Source organism: Colius striatus, chromosome 4, assembly GCF_028858725.1.
Source record: "Colius striatus isolate bColStr4 chromosome 4, bColStr4.1.hap1, whole genome shotgun sequence".
Taxonomy (NCBI): Eukaryota; Metazoa; Chordata; class Aves; order Coliiformes; family Coliidae; genus Colius; species Colius striatus.
The window spans coordinates 96,130,120-96,146,947 of NC_084762.1; the positions used below are offsets into that span (position 1 = coordinate 96,130,120).

At 51.1% G+C, this 16,828-nt stretch overlaps 1 protein-coding gene across 1 annotated transcript; it reads left to right on the forward strand.

The window, feature by feature from the left end:
- Window positions 1-316: 316 nt before the first annotated feature.
- LOC133625341 (secreted Ly-6/uPAR-related protein 1-like) lies at window positions 317-7,915 on the forward strand. The gene is made up of 3 exons (XM_061995602.1): window positions 317-632; window positions 3,968-4,087; window positions 5,497-7,915. The coding sequence occupies exons 1-3, from the start codon at window positions 581-583 to the stop codon at window positions 5,706-5,708; spliced, it is 384 nt and encodes a 127-aa protein (XP_061851586.1). The 5' UTR covers window positions 317-580; the 3' UTR covers window positions 5,709-7,915.
- Window positions 7,916-16,828: the final 8,913 nt, after the last annotated feature.

The window sequence follows — 16,828 nt, forward strand, 5'->3', positions numbered from 1 at the left end:
TCCTGGGAACCAGAAACCAGGCTTGCTTTTGAACTGGATTTGGGAAAATAGGTATGTTTTGAGCAAATCCAGCCACACCAGCTTGTCAGCTGCCAGCTTGGAGAGCAGTTGGCATGAAAACATGGCCTAGGCTTTATTGAGGCTGAGCCAACGTGAGTGGAAGCCCAGCCTTGTATCGTGGCTGTTGTTGCCCAACACAACACCTATGACACAACCCAGCTCTTACCTCCTGGAGCCAGACTTGAAGGAACAAACATACCTTGTCACATTCCCCATCCAAGCATGGGGCCACCCCCTTGCTGTGTTTTTCCTTTTCCATGGGACCAGCCCCAGGACATGAACCTTAAGAGGAGACGATGGTGATGATGTACATCAGGATTCTGCTCATTGCAGTGACATCATCTTCTTGGGAAACTTGTTCCTCTACAAATCCCAATCCACACTGGAGCTGAGCTCTCCCTTGATCACCTCAAGGGAATCCACCCACAGGATCAACAGGAGGTGGAGGGTAGGAAAACATATAAAGCTCCCTGGAAGCAGCTGTTCTTCACTGCCCTGACTGCAAGGATCTGCTCTCAGCATGAAGACACTTCTGCTTGGGTTGCTGCTCAGCCTGGCATACCTGGAGATGGGTAAGAGCACTGCATTCTGACACTGCAGGGACCTCCTGGGAGGGGAGGGGAAAGCCAGCAGTGCAGAAAGGCCTGGTAAACCCCAGGCAGGGGAATTAAGGCTTTTACTCATTCAAGGTCAATGGAGAGAGTGCTTGTCACCCAGCTCTGCTCAGACCATACCCCAGGATGCAGGGGACCAACACACTGCTTTATGAGGTGTGAAAGGCAGCCACATGGCACAGGGCAGTGCAAGCCCTTAAGCTGCCAACTTGTCCCCTCAGGTCTGGGCTGGAGTATGTTCATATTCCTGTTGATGCTGAGCTCCTGCCATCCCTAAAACCTCCTACTTGGCTGCTAGAAGCTCTGAAAACCAGAGGGGTGAGGCTTTATGAGAAATAACTCCAAGGGTTTTGGAAAGGTTCATTGAACCACCAGCTCCAGGGTTTTCACTCATTTCTAGAGATGGGTCTCCTCAGGTTTGGTGTCTGATGGGTCTGAGTCTTGGGTGAGCTGATAGCAGTGACTGCCTACAGCTGTGCTCTTACTCCACCTATTTGTGGCCCAATGCAAACACATCCTTGGCCTGGAGCAGAGTCATGACCCTGAGGTGACAACTCAGTGGGATTTAACCTGCAGCCCATGGGCCCAAGAGATCCTCAGGCTGCTTTCATGGGGCTCTGGAATATCTCCTAGGGAAGGCAGCCTTGTCAGGGATTGAACATCACCTGGAGCCATGGCTACATGGAGATCAGGCCAAGGGTTGCAAGTGGAAGAAGGCTGAAAGGCATACAGCTGGCTGAAAGGCATACACCTTGTAATCCTTGGTGCATGGAAGTGTTTGGAGTGTCTTCTCCAGGCTGCATTGCTTTTTCTAACTCCCTGGTCCTCCTTACTCCTTCCACCTTTCTCTAAAGCAAACTCAGCTGTTGGCTGAAGGCTCAAGGCTGATAGGCTCAAGGTCAAACCCATCACAGGGCTCAACCAGGATGGTTGTAATCACTTCTGTAGAGCCACTGCAATGGTTTGCATTCAGTATTGGCCATTTTGTGAGGGTCTTTTCCTTTCTTCCAAGATATTTCACAGGTGGAATATTACATCTTTCTTTTCCTCCTTCTGGGTTTAGTCCTGTCCTCTTAGGACAAGAGGAAACAGCCTCAAGTTGCCCCAAGGAAGGTTTAGATTGGTGCTGAGGCAGAACTGTTTCCCTGAGAGGGGTGTCAGCCCTGTGCCAGGCTGCCCAGGGAGCTGGGGCAGTGCCCAGCCCTGGAGGGACCCCAGAGCCATGGGGCTGAGCTGCTGAGGGCTGTGGCTCAGTGGTGGCTGTGGCAGGGTGAGGTGAAGGCTTGGACTTGGTGAGCTTAAAGGTCTTTTCCAACCAATATGACTCCATGGTTCTATGGATTGAATGGGGTTGTTGAGGACCTGAGAGAGCAGGTTTCCAGCTGTGGGTCCTGGAGGGCTTTATGGAAACAGAGAGGCACCATCACCCTTTGCTTTATGTTTGAGATGGGGGCAGAAATAGCTTTTGGGGGATGATCCAGAGAGCAGTAGCTTGTCTAGGCAGAGCCCTTGCAGATGAGGAATATGTCTGTGACCATTCATCTCCCAGAGATTTGCTCTCAAGGGATAGAATGTGGTATTGCACAGGGATGAACAGGGAGTTGTTGGCCTCAGATCAGGACACAGCACAGTCAAACACGTTCAGTTCCTCTGGTTTCATCTTTATGCTTTGGGCTTTCTTCTCTTACAACCTTCTCCCAAAGCCAGTGTTCTCTGAGTGTCCTACACAATGAGAGATAAGGGGGGATGAGAATTTCCTTCCTTAAGCCTGCTCTTAGCTGAAGGTAACTCCTCCAGAGCCCGTGGCACTGCCCTGCACACCCATGAGAATGGGGTGAGCAGAATGCGGTGAGCTGCTTTGGAAACCCAACGTTACAGATCAGTTTCTCCAATGCTTTGAGGTAACATTGCTCCATCCATACATTAGACAGTCAGGTTGACAATAGATCAACCTCCCAGAGGTCATTTGGAAGGGATCTACCAAGGCCCTCAGCTCAGCTAAACAGGGAAAGCTCCACTTCACCTATTTACAAGGATATGGCCATGAGAACACCAGCACTGCTCACTTTACAAAGCCCCTCCTGACTCTGCAAAGAGGAGAAAGGAAGGTTTGGCATCTTGCAGGCTCCTGTTTCATAGAATCACAGCATGGTGGGGGTTGGAAGGGATCTTTAGAGCTCATCCAGTGCAACCCCCCTGCAGAAGCAGCTCCCACCTAGAGCAGGTCACACAGCAATGTGTCCAGCTGGGTCTTGAAGCCTTCCAAGGAATGAGACTCACAGCTGAACTTTCCAAAGGAGGTGTTAAGAGAAGCAGATGCCCTGAAAACTCTTTCTAGTGCCCAATGTTCCAACAACTGCCTTCCAAAATGTTTACCCTTACCCCAGGGGTTTCTCTCCCCACAGCAGGTGATGCAGAAACACAAGCAGAGAACATTGTCTCTCTGCACTTTTGCCAATAGGTGGCAGTGGACACATTTGGGTGGCTCTTCACATACTGGAGAAGGCAGGTGGAGCAGAAAACAAGTAAACCAAGCTGGTTTCTGTCATTAAAGCCACAGCAGCAGGGCTCTGACAAATCTGCACACTCGGTATTTACAACAGACAGGACTCACACAGAGGCTTCTGGGCAACTGCTGGGATGGATGCTCACACATGTGAAGGTGTCTCTCTGTCAGCAGGCAGCCAGCAAGAGCTTTACAGCATCATCTCTTTCAAAAAGCAGCAGTAGCCCCTGATGAAAGTGGGTTTTAGGCCACACACAAGCTTTAGCATCTCTGACACAGCTGAATGGAAATGCTGCTCTCAGTGAGTTCTGCAGAGGTTCCCTCTAAACAAGCACGAAGGAGCTGGCACTGTGGGAGGAGGGATGGGGGAACTGCCAGACTTCCAGAGCTGGTGAATGCTGCTCTCAACAGGACTTATTTTGCTCTGTGTTCCAGCATTTCTTACTGCAGAGGATGCAAAGATCTCATCTCAGCAGCTAAAGCAATGGGGCCCTCTAGATCCCTGCTGATTTGGGGCTGCTGAGTCCCCAGGGTAACAATGATGGTCATTTGCTACAACACCATCCCTGTACTTTGGTGCTGGGGTTTGGCCTTTGCCTCCTGACACATCCAAGCTTTGCCATTACCTGCAGATGTGTGTCTGGCACCACTGCATCCTGGGAGTGAAGTGTGTCGAGGGGGAATGAAGCACTGTCACAGAGTCACCAACACAGAGCAAGAAGCTGTACATTTACTACTTGTTTTTTGCTGCTGTGACCACATAAACCCATTCTGTTCCCTTTTGCAGCCCAGTCCTTACGATGCTACACGTGTGATAAGCCCACAGACATTGATAAGTGCAAAACAGCCACCCTGTGCCCCCCGAAATCTACCGTGTGCACAACAACACTGCACTCTGTAGACTCAGGTAAGTGACAAGGGCAGAGTCCTGCAGCTGGGGAGGAACAACCCCCTGCAGCAGCACAGGCTGGGGATTGACCTGCTGGAGAGCAGCTCTGCACAGACACACCTGGCAGTGCTGGGGGAGAATCAACTGCCCATGAGCAGCAACGTGGGCTCGTGGGCAAGAAGCCAATGGCAGCCTGGGGGCATTGAGGAGAGTGTGGGCAGCAGGGCCAGGGAGGTTGTGCTGCCCCTCTGCTCTGCCAGAGCTGCTGAGGCTCAGCTGGAGTCCTGTGGCCAGTGCTGGGCTGCCCAGCTCAGCAGAGACAGGGCAGTGCTGCAGAGAGGCCAGTGCAGGGCTGCCAAGGTGCTGAGGGCACTGGAGCATCTTCCTTGTGAGGAAAGGCTGTGGCACCTGGGCTGTTCAGTCTGGAGAAGAGGAGCCTGAGCTCAGGGGGAGCTCATGAACAGTGACAAATATCTCCCTGGTGGGTGTCAGGAGGTTGGGGCAGCACTTTGTTCTGTGGTATCCAGCAACAGGACAAGGGGTGATGGGCTGAAGCTGGAACACAACCAGTTGCATTGAAACATCAGGAGAAAGTGTTGGAGTGTTTGAGTGAGGGAGCCCTGGCCCAGGCTGCCCAGGGAGGGTGTGGAGGCTCCTTCCTTGGAGGGCTTCAAGCCCCAGCTGGCCACGTTCCTGTGTGAGCTGCTCTAGGTGGGAGCTGCTTCTGCAGGGGGTTGCACTGGATGAGCTCTGAAGGTCCCTTCCAGCCCCCACCACTCTGTGATCCTATGATTACTGTGAGTGCTCAGAGGAGCTCAGCCTGTTCTCACAGGAGAGGTACTCTATCCCTCTGACATTTCTGTGACCCTCCCCTGGACCTGTTCCGTGTTCTCCTGAGAGCCCCAGAGCTAGATGTAGGATTTCAGATGGGGTCTCACCAGAGCAGAGCAGAGAGGAGGAGAATTACCTCCCTTGACCTGTTGCCTACACTCCCCTTCCCAGCCCCAGCTTGGATTAGCCTTTAACTATAAGGATCCAGATGGAGTTACCCAGTTTTAGAGTGGGAAGGACAGAAATCCATCAGATTCAGAGCCTCATAGCCAAGTTTATTTACTCTGTTTTGCCTTTCCTATCCTTACAGACCTGTAGATGTGTGTAAACACACTGTAGAAAGCCAGAACCTCTCTCCTGCTTTGCAGACACTTTCAACTGTCTCACCATTGATTCTTGGCACTGCCACCTTCCATGCAGAGCCACCACCTGAACAAAATAGGGACCAGTGCCCCTTGTCCATTCTGTATTCAAGGAGGGAGAAAGAGAGAGTCAGCAGGGAAGAATTGGTAGGTCTGCTCCTAAGAAGAGCAGCCTGGATACAGCCAACCACAGATCTCTTCTGCTTCACCCTCTCTCCATTCTGCCTCTTCCAGGTTACCCCTTTTTTGGCAACATCACAGTGACCAGAAGCTGTGAGCAGGAGTGCATTGCCTACAATGGCATAGGGGCAGCCAAACCCAAGTCCTGCTGCTACACCGACCTCTGCACCGACGACACCCGGAGCAGCAACGGGGTGGGCAGCAGCTCTGCACCCCTGGGGCTGCTGGCCATGGCTCTTGGCACACTCCTCCAGTGCTCTCTGTAAAGTGCCCATGATGCAGCCAAAACACAGCACCTCCTCTCTCTGACAAGCTGCCTTGTGAACTCTCAGATGCCTTCGGAATCGCCTTCTTTGCTTCACCCATCTTCAATGCTGTGAAGTCAAGTGGATTCAAGCCAAGAGTTTGGGCACCTGGACATAAAACCCCTCAGCTATCCAGTTTCCAGCTGCTAAGCAGATGTTCCTCACCTTCAGCATCCACATTTGCCCCTACAGCTTTCACCTGTGGGGAGCAGGAGGGGATGATGTGCTGCAGGTCTGCACAGAAGGAAGGAGCAGGCAGTGCCATCGAGGCTGGTGCTCTGGCACCATCCTCAGCAAGGGATGTACAATGGACAAGGACAATGCTTCTTTTCTCCCCAGGTCTCCTCAAGATCCCACACAACATGTGCCTGTCTGCCTCTATTAAATTCACATGTACAGCCCCCTAACAAAGTCCTGCAACCTTTCAATCAGGTGCTTGGCTTTTCCTTTTCCCACTTTTGGTGCCGTCACCTGAGTCAGAGCAGCAGATGGACACTGGTCCCAGCTCATACACCCACAGCAGAGTGTGCCTTGCAGCTGCAGAGAGCTGCCATTGAAGTCTATCTAGAACAAGCTATGGGATGAGTTCAGAAGGGTTCAGCCTTCATATGTTGAGGTAGGATGTATTCCTGGAAAGCTCAAGAGAAATTACCATCCCAGACCCTCAGCTCTGGGAAAAGTCACTGGCTTCACTCACCCTGTTAACAGTGTTACTGGGGATCTGCTCCATCCTCCCTTGGAGCAGCTGTAGATTCATTTGGATGCCCTGTGTGCTGTAAAAAAAGAAAAACATGGAGTGGAAGCGGCTATAAATCATAGAGTCATAGAAGTGTTTGGGTTGGAAAAGAGCTTTAAGCTCCTGGAGTGCAAACCCTCACCTCACAGTGCCACAGCCACCACTGAGCCACAGCCCTCAGCAGCTCAGCCCCACGGCTTTGGCATCCCTCCAGGGCTGGGCACTGCCCCAGCTCCCTGGGCAGCCTGGCACAGGGCTGACACCCCTCTCAGGGACACAGTTCTGCCTCAGCTCCAGCCTCAACCTCCCCTGGGGCAACTGCAGCCCCTTTCCCCTTGTCCATCATTCATGACTTGGGAGAAGAGCCCAACTCCTCTTGCTACACTCTCTTGTCAGGGAGTTGCAGAGTGATCAGGTCTCCTCTGAGCCTCCTTTTCTCCAGGCTAAATCTTTGCCTCAAGTACCCTCATTTAGCCCAGAGCTTCCCAGTGCATCTTCTCCTCTCCTTGCAGCCCCTCAGTGTCCCTGTGGCAGGGAGTGAGGGGCCCAGCACTGAGCACAGCCCTCCAGACATGGCTTAAAGAACCAGGCATGCCCAGCTCACAGCCTTCTCTGATGAAGCAGAGCCAGGGAACTTGCCATTTGCTCCCTTCCCATCGCCAGGGCTCGTTCAGGGGAGCAAGAAGCAAGCTGCAAGGGCAGAGTGGAGCACATCCCATGCACCATTCATGTATGTTGATGCAGTCCCTGTAACCTCCTTTGGAGCAGTCTCCTTTTTTTCTCCTTTTATCTTTTCACTCTCCTTTTCTTTCTCCTGTTCCCCACTCCCTTCCCACCAGACATCCTCCAGGAATGCAAAGGAATGAGCAAGGGAGGCTCTGTTTCTCCATTGCACTCAGGTAACTACTTCTCAATGCCTATCTCAGCAGCATTTACAAGAGACCTTTGACAATGCTTTGTGTTCCTTGGCAGAGGGCCCTGTGCAAGCCTGAGGCTCAGGAGGATCATCATCCCCTTTGCTCTGGAGGTGAAACGCTCTTTGCTTTACTAAAGCAGTGACAGCTTCTCTGAAACACTCTTGCAATGCTGAGGTCTACAGGGGGAAAATGCCATTGAGGGGATGATGTTTGGGAGTTAGTTACACTTGCAGACATAAAGCACCAGCTTCTGCTTCTTACTCATCTGTTCTCTCTTCCCCTCATTTTAAAACCAGGCTGACATGACAAAGTCAGAAGCAAAACCACCATCAGTGCCATCCTTGATCACACCCCCTTTTCTCTTCTGGGCTGAAGCTCTGGACTAAGTCACTGCCTTCAGTGGCTTTCCCATGCTGGTTATAGGGCTCTGTGCTGTGCTAAAGGTGTTCCAAACCTCCCTCCATCCAATGCACCTGCAAATGGGGCAGGGTCTGGATGCAGAGGGACTGGGAGGTTGAGGTGAGAATCTAGCAAATAAAGTTGGATCCTTCAGTTTTCCAGCCTGCAGCATCTTTCTTATGTGCTCAGACCAGTATGGGTTGCAGGGAGGGCAGGTCTCTGGCTGCTTTCCTGCAGCTCTTAATGCCCTGTGTCAGAGAGGAGAAAAGGGAACAAGCAAGGGAATGCAAAAATACAGCTCAGAGGAGTTAAGATGTAAGTGGAGAGTGTGAGGGGTGGCAGAAGGTTACTGCCCAGTGATAAGATGCTTGCTTAGTGCAGCTTCTCTTGCAGCAGGCAAGGAGCAAGCAGCTGAGCTGAGCATAGCAAGACAAGCAAGAGGCTGGGAGCAACCACCCAGGGTCTGCTCTGCACTGCAAAGATGCTGTGGGTGAGGACCACTGGCCCCTCCTCGTGTCCCTGGTGCTAGCTATGAGCATCCTGCATCCCACTTCAAATCTCCTGTCACCCTGGGGACTTGCCTGTTAATGTGGCTCCATTGCCAGAGCAGCAAGCTGCTACAAGTAGCCAAAACAGAGTGGAAAGCAGGGTTTAGCTTCAAAGCATTTGCCACATGTCCCCAGATTAGATGAGGTGAAAAGGCCTTCACACAGTGTCAGGGGCACAAAGTGTCCCTTTGCATTAATGTTCATCTGTGCACACAGCCTTAAGCCACAGGCAGGACAATCATCCCTGGGAGCCTTTGCAAAGTTTCTTAGGTTCTTGCTTTTGTTTATTCTTGCTCTTTGGTCACTAGGAGTTAAAACCAGCAAGCACCACTGCCCCAGAAAATGCAGGACACTGCCAGGGGATTCAAAGGAGCTGGCAGGCTGCTGCTGTGGACATACAGAGGGACAGGTTTAAATATAGGCCAAATAAAATAGAACAGAGAAAGATGTGTCTCCAAAGGGCCATAAAATGACTTGCAGCCTCTCTACCCTGCAAGATGAGGCTTTGCAGCAGGCAGCAGCCAGTGCTGCTGTTGCTGTGTTGAAGGATTTTACCAGCCCCTCTGGGGGCTTTTCGTTCTGCACACATCCAGATACCTTATCTCCAGACTTGAGGGGACTCCTTATGCTTTATCTGGCCAAGAAGTTGTCTTTTTATATCACTTACCAGCCCTTCTAAAACTGTGGGGTAGCCCTACAGATGCACAGCCCTGATCTGCATCATCTGCTTTCAGTTGCAAACCATAGACTCATAGAATGGTCTCAGCTGGAAGAGACCTTTAACATGGAGTCCAGCCTTTGTCCCAGCCCTGTACACCACTAGATCATTTCATAGACTCACAGCATGGTGGGGGTTGGAAGGAACCTTTAGAGCTCATCCAGTGCAACCCCCCTGCAGAAGCAGCTCCCACCTAGAGCAGCTCACACAGGAACGTGGCCAGCTGGGGCTTGAAGCCCTCCAAGGAAGGAGCCTCCACACCCTCCCTGGGCAGCCTGGGCCAGGGCTCCCTCACTCAAACACTCCAACACTTTCTCCTGATGTTTCAATGGAACTGGTTGTGTTCCAGCTTCAGCCCATCACCCCTTGTCCTGTTGCTGGATACCACAGAACAAAGTGCTGCCCCAACCTCCTGACACCCACCAGGGAGATATTTGTCACTGTTCATGAGCTCCCCCTGAGCTCAGGCTCCTCTTCTCCAGACTGAACAGCCCCAGGTGCCACAGCCTTTCCTCACAAGGAAGATGCTCCAGTGCCCTCAGCACCTTGGCAGCCCTGCACTGGCCTCTCTGCAGCACTTCCCTGTCTCTGCTGAGCTGGGCAGCCCAGCACTGGCCACAGGACTCCAGCTGAGCCTCAGCAGCTCTGGCAGAGCAGAGGGGCAGCACAAGCTCCCTGGCCCTGCTGCCCACACTCTTTTTGATGCTCATTGATCTTAAAGGTCTTTTCCAGCCACAATGATTCTATGTCACACACAGCACACATCCAGCCTTGGCTTGGTTCTGCTTTTACTTGGGCAAAGGTCCCACAAAGGCATCACTGGTGCTGTCAGAGAGCAAAGCTACACAAACTCACCCTGGTCCTTAATTTAGAGTACCAGACTTCCCAGCAGGGATCATCTGGAGTCGTTTTCCCCAGCAGGACACCACTCACATCCCGTGTAGCCAGGAGTGGTGGTAGTTCTCCTGCCATGCCTTGATTGCAGCCTGTCTCAAGCTGTAAGGTGGAAAACACCATGAGCTGTTGAGGGCTTGGACTAGATGATGTCTAAAGGTCCTTTCCAACCCCTACTCATTCTATGATGATTCTGCTGCTTGGTTTGTTTGAATTCTGTACATCTTGTCTTCTTTGGGAGGGAGAATGGGGTTAAAAAACCATCCAACTCTCTTGCTGAGCTAATGCAGGTGGGTATAAAAGAGGAAGAGACAAGGCAAGTGCAGAAACCACTGCAAAAGTCCAAGAGAAGCAAAAAGAAGAGGCTATTTCTTTTGGCAGTCCAGACATTCTGATGTGAAACAGAGCTCTGATGTAATCAACTACAGAAAGAACTTGTAGTTCTTGCTAAAAATACCTATCTGGAATAGAAATGTACATTAGCATGTAGATGCAAGGCTTCTGGAGATATCTGCCACAGCCATATATTTACAGGCAGGGATTTAAATGTTTAATAGTGCACATTCAGAAGGAAGTCACTTCATCTGGAGGAGTTATTAATTATAGAATGCTCTTGGCAGGACTCAAGTGCAGCAGGAGTGATATCACTTGCAATATCACTCCCAAGTTAAAGCCTATCCTGCACTTCTTTTTCCTCCTTCTTCTCAAAATAGCTCTATTTTCCCACCTCAGGCCTGGGATGGTTTGGAACAGCTGCCCCTGGCATGATGGGCACATCCTCTCTTGGATGTCTTCATTGCTCTCCTGCATGCAATTCCAGGGACAAACACAAATCTGAAGCCTCTTTGTTCAGTGGCAGCCCCAGGTCTGGGGTTTTGTGTCTCTGAACCCCCTAGGAATGAGGTGAAAGGAAACTGTAGGGTTTCTGATACGTGTTGAGGGAGCAGAGAGGCAAGCACAGCATCCTGGTTGGTACCTCAATTCAGCAAGCACAGCATCCTGGTTGGTACCTCAATTCAGCAAGCACAGCATCCTGGTTGGTACCTCAATTCAGCAAAGTCATTTAGGGTCACTTGAACTCAAGAGAGATGCTCAGAGAGCTGTAAAAAGATGGGGCAGATGGCTTGTGTGTGCATAAACTGCCTTCACAGCATGCCTTCACCCCCATTCCCTGGGGCTCCAGCCTATAGTTTGCCAGGAGCTTTTAGAAGACACAAAGGGTGTCTATAAATGACTCTGTGCTCTGGCTGAGGTTGGTCTGGATCCTGATGCCCTTTCCCCAGTCAGCCCCCATTAAACAGATAGGAACTGTCACACAGCAGGAGCTCCAGCCATGGCCCTGCAACACATCTTCAGCATGGACCTGAGCTTTAAGTTTCTGAATGCACTTAGTAAATGTGGGTAAGGACATTGTGCCCTGGGCTGAAGCATTTTGGCATTGGCCCCATGTGAGCCTAATGTGCCACAGCCACCACTGAGCCACAGCCCTCAGTACCTCAGGCTTTGGGATCCCTCCAGGGCTGGGCACTCCCCCAGCTCCCTGGGCAGCCTGGCACAGGGGCTGACACCCCTCCCAGGTGAAAAGTTCTTCTTAATCTCCAATCTAAACCTCCCTGGGGCAACCTGAGGCTGTTTCCTCTTCTTGTATGGTTAATTAGGAGCAGAGATCAACCTCCACCTCACCACAGCCTCCTGTGAGGGAGCTGCAGAGAGCTCCTGTGTGCCCTCAGGCTCCTCTTCTCCAGGCTCAACACCTCCATTCCCTCAGCTGCTCCTCACAGCACTTGTGCTCCAGCCCCTTCCCCAGTTTCATTGCCCTTCTCTGCACATGCTCCATTCCTCCCCATTGCACAGGCAGCTTCATGTGCCCTGTCACATCAGCAGTGGCAGCAGAGCATTATCCAACTCTTGTTTTTAACACATAGCCTTGTCCTGGACTCACCAAGTTCCTGAAGAAGCAGGGTTCAGTCCTGTCTCGTTGGGACTGGCATGAACATCCCTTCTTCTCCTTGCAAAACAATATGCTTTTGCCCTATAATCTGAGAAGGAAACACAAAAGGCTGCAGAGAAAAGGAGCCTGAGTGATGCCAAGGTGTCTGTGTCAGTGCATTTGCTCCTGCAGTACCTTTAGACTTGAGAAGAGGGAAACAAGAAGCATCCCAATGCCTGTGAGAAGTTGTGCACCTTGTTTGAGCCCTGCTGCTATGCAACACACCTTTACTACTTGGCTGCTTCCCCAGAAGAGGCACAAACACGAGCTGAGCCACAACATTTTTCCACTTGCCTGCATGGAATGGTGTGGGTGGGTGGCACCTTGCCAGTCGAAACTCTCCCCCCATGGTCAGTGGCAGGATTCCAGAGGGTGGCTGTGAGGCAGCAGTGATGAGAGATGTGTCACTTGCTTCCAGCAAGGAGCCCATCAACCCATAGTGGGCACTGAGGTTGCTGGTGGCACCAGGACACGTTCACCACCAGCACTGAGCAGTGGAGCATCAAAGCCTCAGGAGCTGTGCTTTCATGGAGCTCTTCCTCATGGAAGCCTTGAGACTGGCTGAGTTGTCTGTAGGTGCAGTGAAGGCTTCAGGAGAGTCTCTTCCACCTGAATGCCTGCTTTCCTGAAACCCACAGAGACTTCAGCTCTCATCATGGAACCAATTCAAACCTGAAGCTGTATGTTGTTACCTGGGCAGGCACAAATCCATGATCAGATGAGACAAGCCAGAAGCTGTTTGGAATCTTTCCTGGCTCTTGGGAGAGAGGACACAGGGACTGAGGGGTTTTGAATGTGCAGACAGCTGTCACTGTGTTTGGAGATGACATCCAAACCTGACAAAGAAGCAAATAGCAAGGAGATAGCGCCAGGCTCTGCAGAGGAGGAAAGTCATCCTGGTGAGGAGAGAGTTAAGAGCTAGACATCTGATTTCTGCCCCAGAAAACAAGGGGGTTTAATGAAACTATCAGCCAGCAGCCATGGCCAGCTTGGGAAAGGGCTCTAGTCTTATCTTTGCCTTTGGGGAATGTAACTAGGAGATGGTTTGTCTACCTTCCATCATGCCAGGGTTTTCTGCAAGCTTCCTTTTGCCACACCAGCCCTGTGCAAAGATGCCACAGGCTGATGGGGGTTCCTCATGCTTAGGAAGCCAGTCTGGGTGCCTCAAGTGGCTTTTGATGCTTATAAGACCATCACAAAAAGGATCCTCCTTAGAGGATCTGTGGTCCCAGTGGTCTCCTGGGGCACAGCTGGGTCGGATAAAGGAGCTGAGAGGTGGTTTATTCAGGCAATATTGCCCCTTGATGAAGGCAGTTCATGAGTCCTTATGCAATGGAAAAACACAGATGGAATCCTCTTGTGTTGGTTTCCCTGGATGAGGCAGAGAAAGCAGGTGGGTTTTGCCAATTGGGAGATGAGGATGAGCAGGTATTTGTGTCACCTGGACACGTGTGAGTACCTGCATTGCCACTGCAAAGAGGGATGAGCTTCAGCTCTTAAAGTCCCCTGTGAAAATCCTCCCAAACTCCTCAGGAAAACCTGTCACATACCTGCCATGTTTTCTCACCTGTAATAAACTCCAATTGCTGACAGGCTGCTGCTTCCATGAGCCACAAGGGTCTGTGGGAAGGAAATACCAAGTGTGTGCAGTCAAGCACTACCATTCAGCTCAGGGGACAGGCATTTGGTCACACAGCTGTGCCTGACCCCTAAAAAACCCCGTGTCACATAAAGCACAGCAGCAAAGTGCAACTGGATCTTCAGGCACTGCATTGGCTTTGGCTTTTTCTTTACCTTTATCCCTTTCCTTTATCCTTTTTTCTTTTCTCCTTTTCCTTTTGTTTTGAACCTTTTTCTTCTCCTTTATGCTTTTTCATTTTCTTTTCCTTCTTCTTTTCCTTTTTCCTTCTTCTTTATCTTTTTCCTTTTTCTTTTTACTTTCTTTTCGTATTTTTTTTTCCTTTTTCTTTACCTTTTTTTGTTACTTTGTCTTTTTTTCATAGAGTCACAGCGTGGTGGGGTTGGAAGGGACCTTCAGAGCTCATCCAGTGCAACCCCCCTGCAGAAGCAGCTCCCACCTAGAGCAGCTCACACAGGAACGTGGCCAGCTGGAGCTTGAAGCCCTCCAAGGAAGGAGCCTCCACACCCTCCCTGGGCAGCCTGGGCCAGGGCTCCCTCACTCAAACACTCCAACACTTTCTCCTGATGTTTCAATGCAACTGGTTGTGTTCCAGCTTCAGCCCATCACCCCTTGTCCTGTTGCTGGATACCACAGAACAAAGTGCTGCCCCAACCTCCTGACACCCACCAGGGAGATATTTGTCACTATTCATGAGCTCCCCCTGAGCTCAGGCTCCTCTTCTCCAGACTGAGCAGCCCCAGGTGCCACAGCCTTTCCTCACAAGGAAGATGCTCCAGTGCCCTCAGCACCTTGGCAGCCCTGCACTGGCCTCTCTGCAGCACTTCCCTGTCTCTGCTGAGCTGGGCAGCCCAGCACTGGCCACAGGACTCCAGCTGAGCCTCAGCAGCTCTGGCAGAGCAGAGGGGCAGCACAACCTCCCTGGCCCTGCTGCCCACACTCTCCTCAATGCCCCCAGGCTGCCATTGGCTTCTTGCCCACCAGCCCACGTTGCTGCTCATGGGCAGTTGATTCTCCCCCAGCACTGCCAGGTGTGTCTGTGCAGAGCTGCTCTCCAGCAGGTCAATGCCCAGCCTGTGCTGGTGCAGGGGGTTGTTCCTTCCCAGCTGCAGGACTCTGCCCTTGTCCTTGTTGAACCTCAGCAGGTTCCTCTGTGCCCAACTCTGCAGCCGCTCGAGATCCTGCTGACTGGCAGCTCAGCCTCTGGGAATCTGCCAGTGCTCCCAGTTGTTCTTTTGCTTTTGTTGTTAACCTTTTTCTTTTGCTTTTCCTTCTTTTATTCTGCTCCTTTTTCTCCTTCTTTTCTTTTCCTTTTTCTTCTTTTCCTTTTCCAGAAACATCTCTTGTGTAGCAAAATCAGGTAGAGTAGAATAGGAATGGAACAGATTTCACTTGTAGGGACACTGACAGGCTCAGGGCATTGATCACCTCTCTAAGAAGCTTACACCAGTGTTTGATCACCCTCTCTGTAAAGAAATGCTTCCTTGTGTCAAGTCTAAGCTGAGGTGTTTAGGCTCTCCAATTTTTTCCTTCCAACTCTCTCTTTTCTTCACTTGTCCTGGAGCTCTGGATGTTTCCATGCAGCCCACCAACCACCCTCCACCCCTGCAGCAGACACCTGGATCTCTCACCCTTCAGCTCTCTGGGGGACAGCAGAGATACTCCTCTGCAGCTGAGAAGCCACAAAGACCTGAGCAAGCTGGTGGGATCCATCCCCAGAGGGCACAGACCTCTGAAGCATGGTGCCAGTGATGTTTGGGTGAGGAGCTATGGGAGGTGGCTGTATGTTCTGGACAGGCCAGGGCAGCAGGAGCACCTGCACATGGGACTCTAAGTGTGGGTGGGTGGATGGATGGATGTGCCTGTGTGATTGCTTCTCCCCAGTTGCTCAATAATCTCACCTGTTTACTTTGGCAGGATCCTGACAGCCCTGGAGGCCAAGGGAGAGTTAATGGGTTTTATGGCATCCTGTAATCATGCAAACCTTGAAATAACATGTGACAACATAATTGCTTATTAAGCAGAAGGAGGAGCATCTGAGATTCATCAGGCTTTTAGGAGATGCTTTGTTTGCAGTCAGCCACCAACTAGCTGCCAAGGGCCAGCTACAACCCCCCACAGACATTCACAGCTGATTGTCTCCAAGATCCTCATGCTTTCTTTTGGAGGACAAGGAGTGATATAGCCACCTACTCCTGGCCCCAACACTCAGGTAGAAAGAGCCCCAGGGATTGACTCTGCCATGTCCAAGGTGCATCCAGTCCCAAGGAGCTGACCATGCCCCAGAGATGGATGGCTGCAGGTTCCCACACAGGTGCAATAACCATCCCTGCAGGCCCAGCACTGAGTGAAATCAGCTGTTTCCTATTCACAAAAGGGAGCACAGGGCCCATTTTTTCCCCTCTACCTCATTTCACAGCATCACTCATCTCCCTGATACTCCCTATGCAGCCAAATCCTGCCATGGGTATAGATTTGGGAAAGATGCAGCAGAGCTGTTCACCACTGAAGTAAACAGCTTTTAAAGCAAACCCAGTCCATGGCATACCTGAGCTCTGGAAATGCAGAGCTGTTCCTTCTAAAGTGCTCCTTTAATTCCTCACGAGGTTTTATTCCACTCTATTTTTGGCACTGGGATGTAGGTTCCCATTATAAATAGCTGCATATTCTAATTCAGGCTGATAACTAGGACAAGGATGCACTGGGCATCTAGACCTTCATTTTAGGAGATGGAGACTGCAACGTTTGCAGCCAAGCTTGAGGATTTCTGTGAGCTCTTTCTCTCAGGAAAACTGGTACCTTTGCATCTGGAAAGTGTCAGGCACTCCCTAGACAGAAATCAAGTGGGAGCACTGGTAAGGACTCACTGCCAAGCTATCAAATCATAGAAACAAGGGCTTTGAAGCTCTGTAGCAGCTTCCCCTCTGAGGAACTCGGTCTGAATTTAGGCACAAGGACTTCAGCATCAAAGCTGAGGGATGAATATTCTTCCCATTTGATAGTCAGAACAACTGTGCCAGAAGCTTGTGCATCCTTGTGCGTGACACTCCACCAAAGCCCCACTCCCCACCCCTTGCAAAAATACAACACAAAGGCTCTGGGTGGTTTGTGAACACTTTCAAGTGATTAATTACTCCAAATGAAATCCAAAGCAGGTTGCAAACCTGTGCCAGGAAACAGAAGGGGTTACAAGAGGTGTTACTCACCCATAAACAAGAGAGAGCTGATGGTTGAGGGTGA

What these genes read in the sequence shown, in the direction of transcription:
- LOC133625341 (XM_061995602.1), top strand. Translation starts at nt 581, where the DNA reads ATGAAGACACTTCTGCTTGGGTTGCTGCTCAGCCTGGCATACCTGGAG. An exon ending in CCTGGCATACCTGGAGATGG is followed by an intron (nt 633 to 3,967) that starts GTAAGAGCACTG and finishes TCCCTTTTGCAG; the next exon opens with CCCAGTCCTTACGATGCTAC. An exon ending in ACTGCACTCTGTAGACTCAG is followed by an intron (nt 4,088 to 5,496) that starts GTAAGTGACAAG and finishes TGCCTCTTCCAG; the next exon opens with GTTACCCCTTTTTTGGCAAC.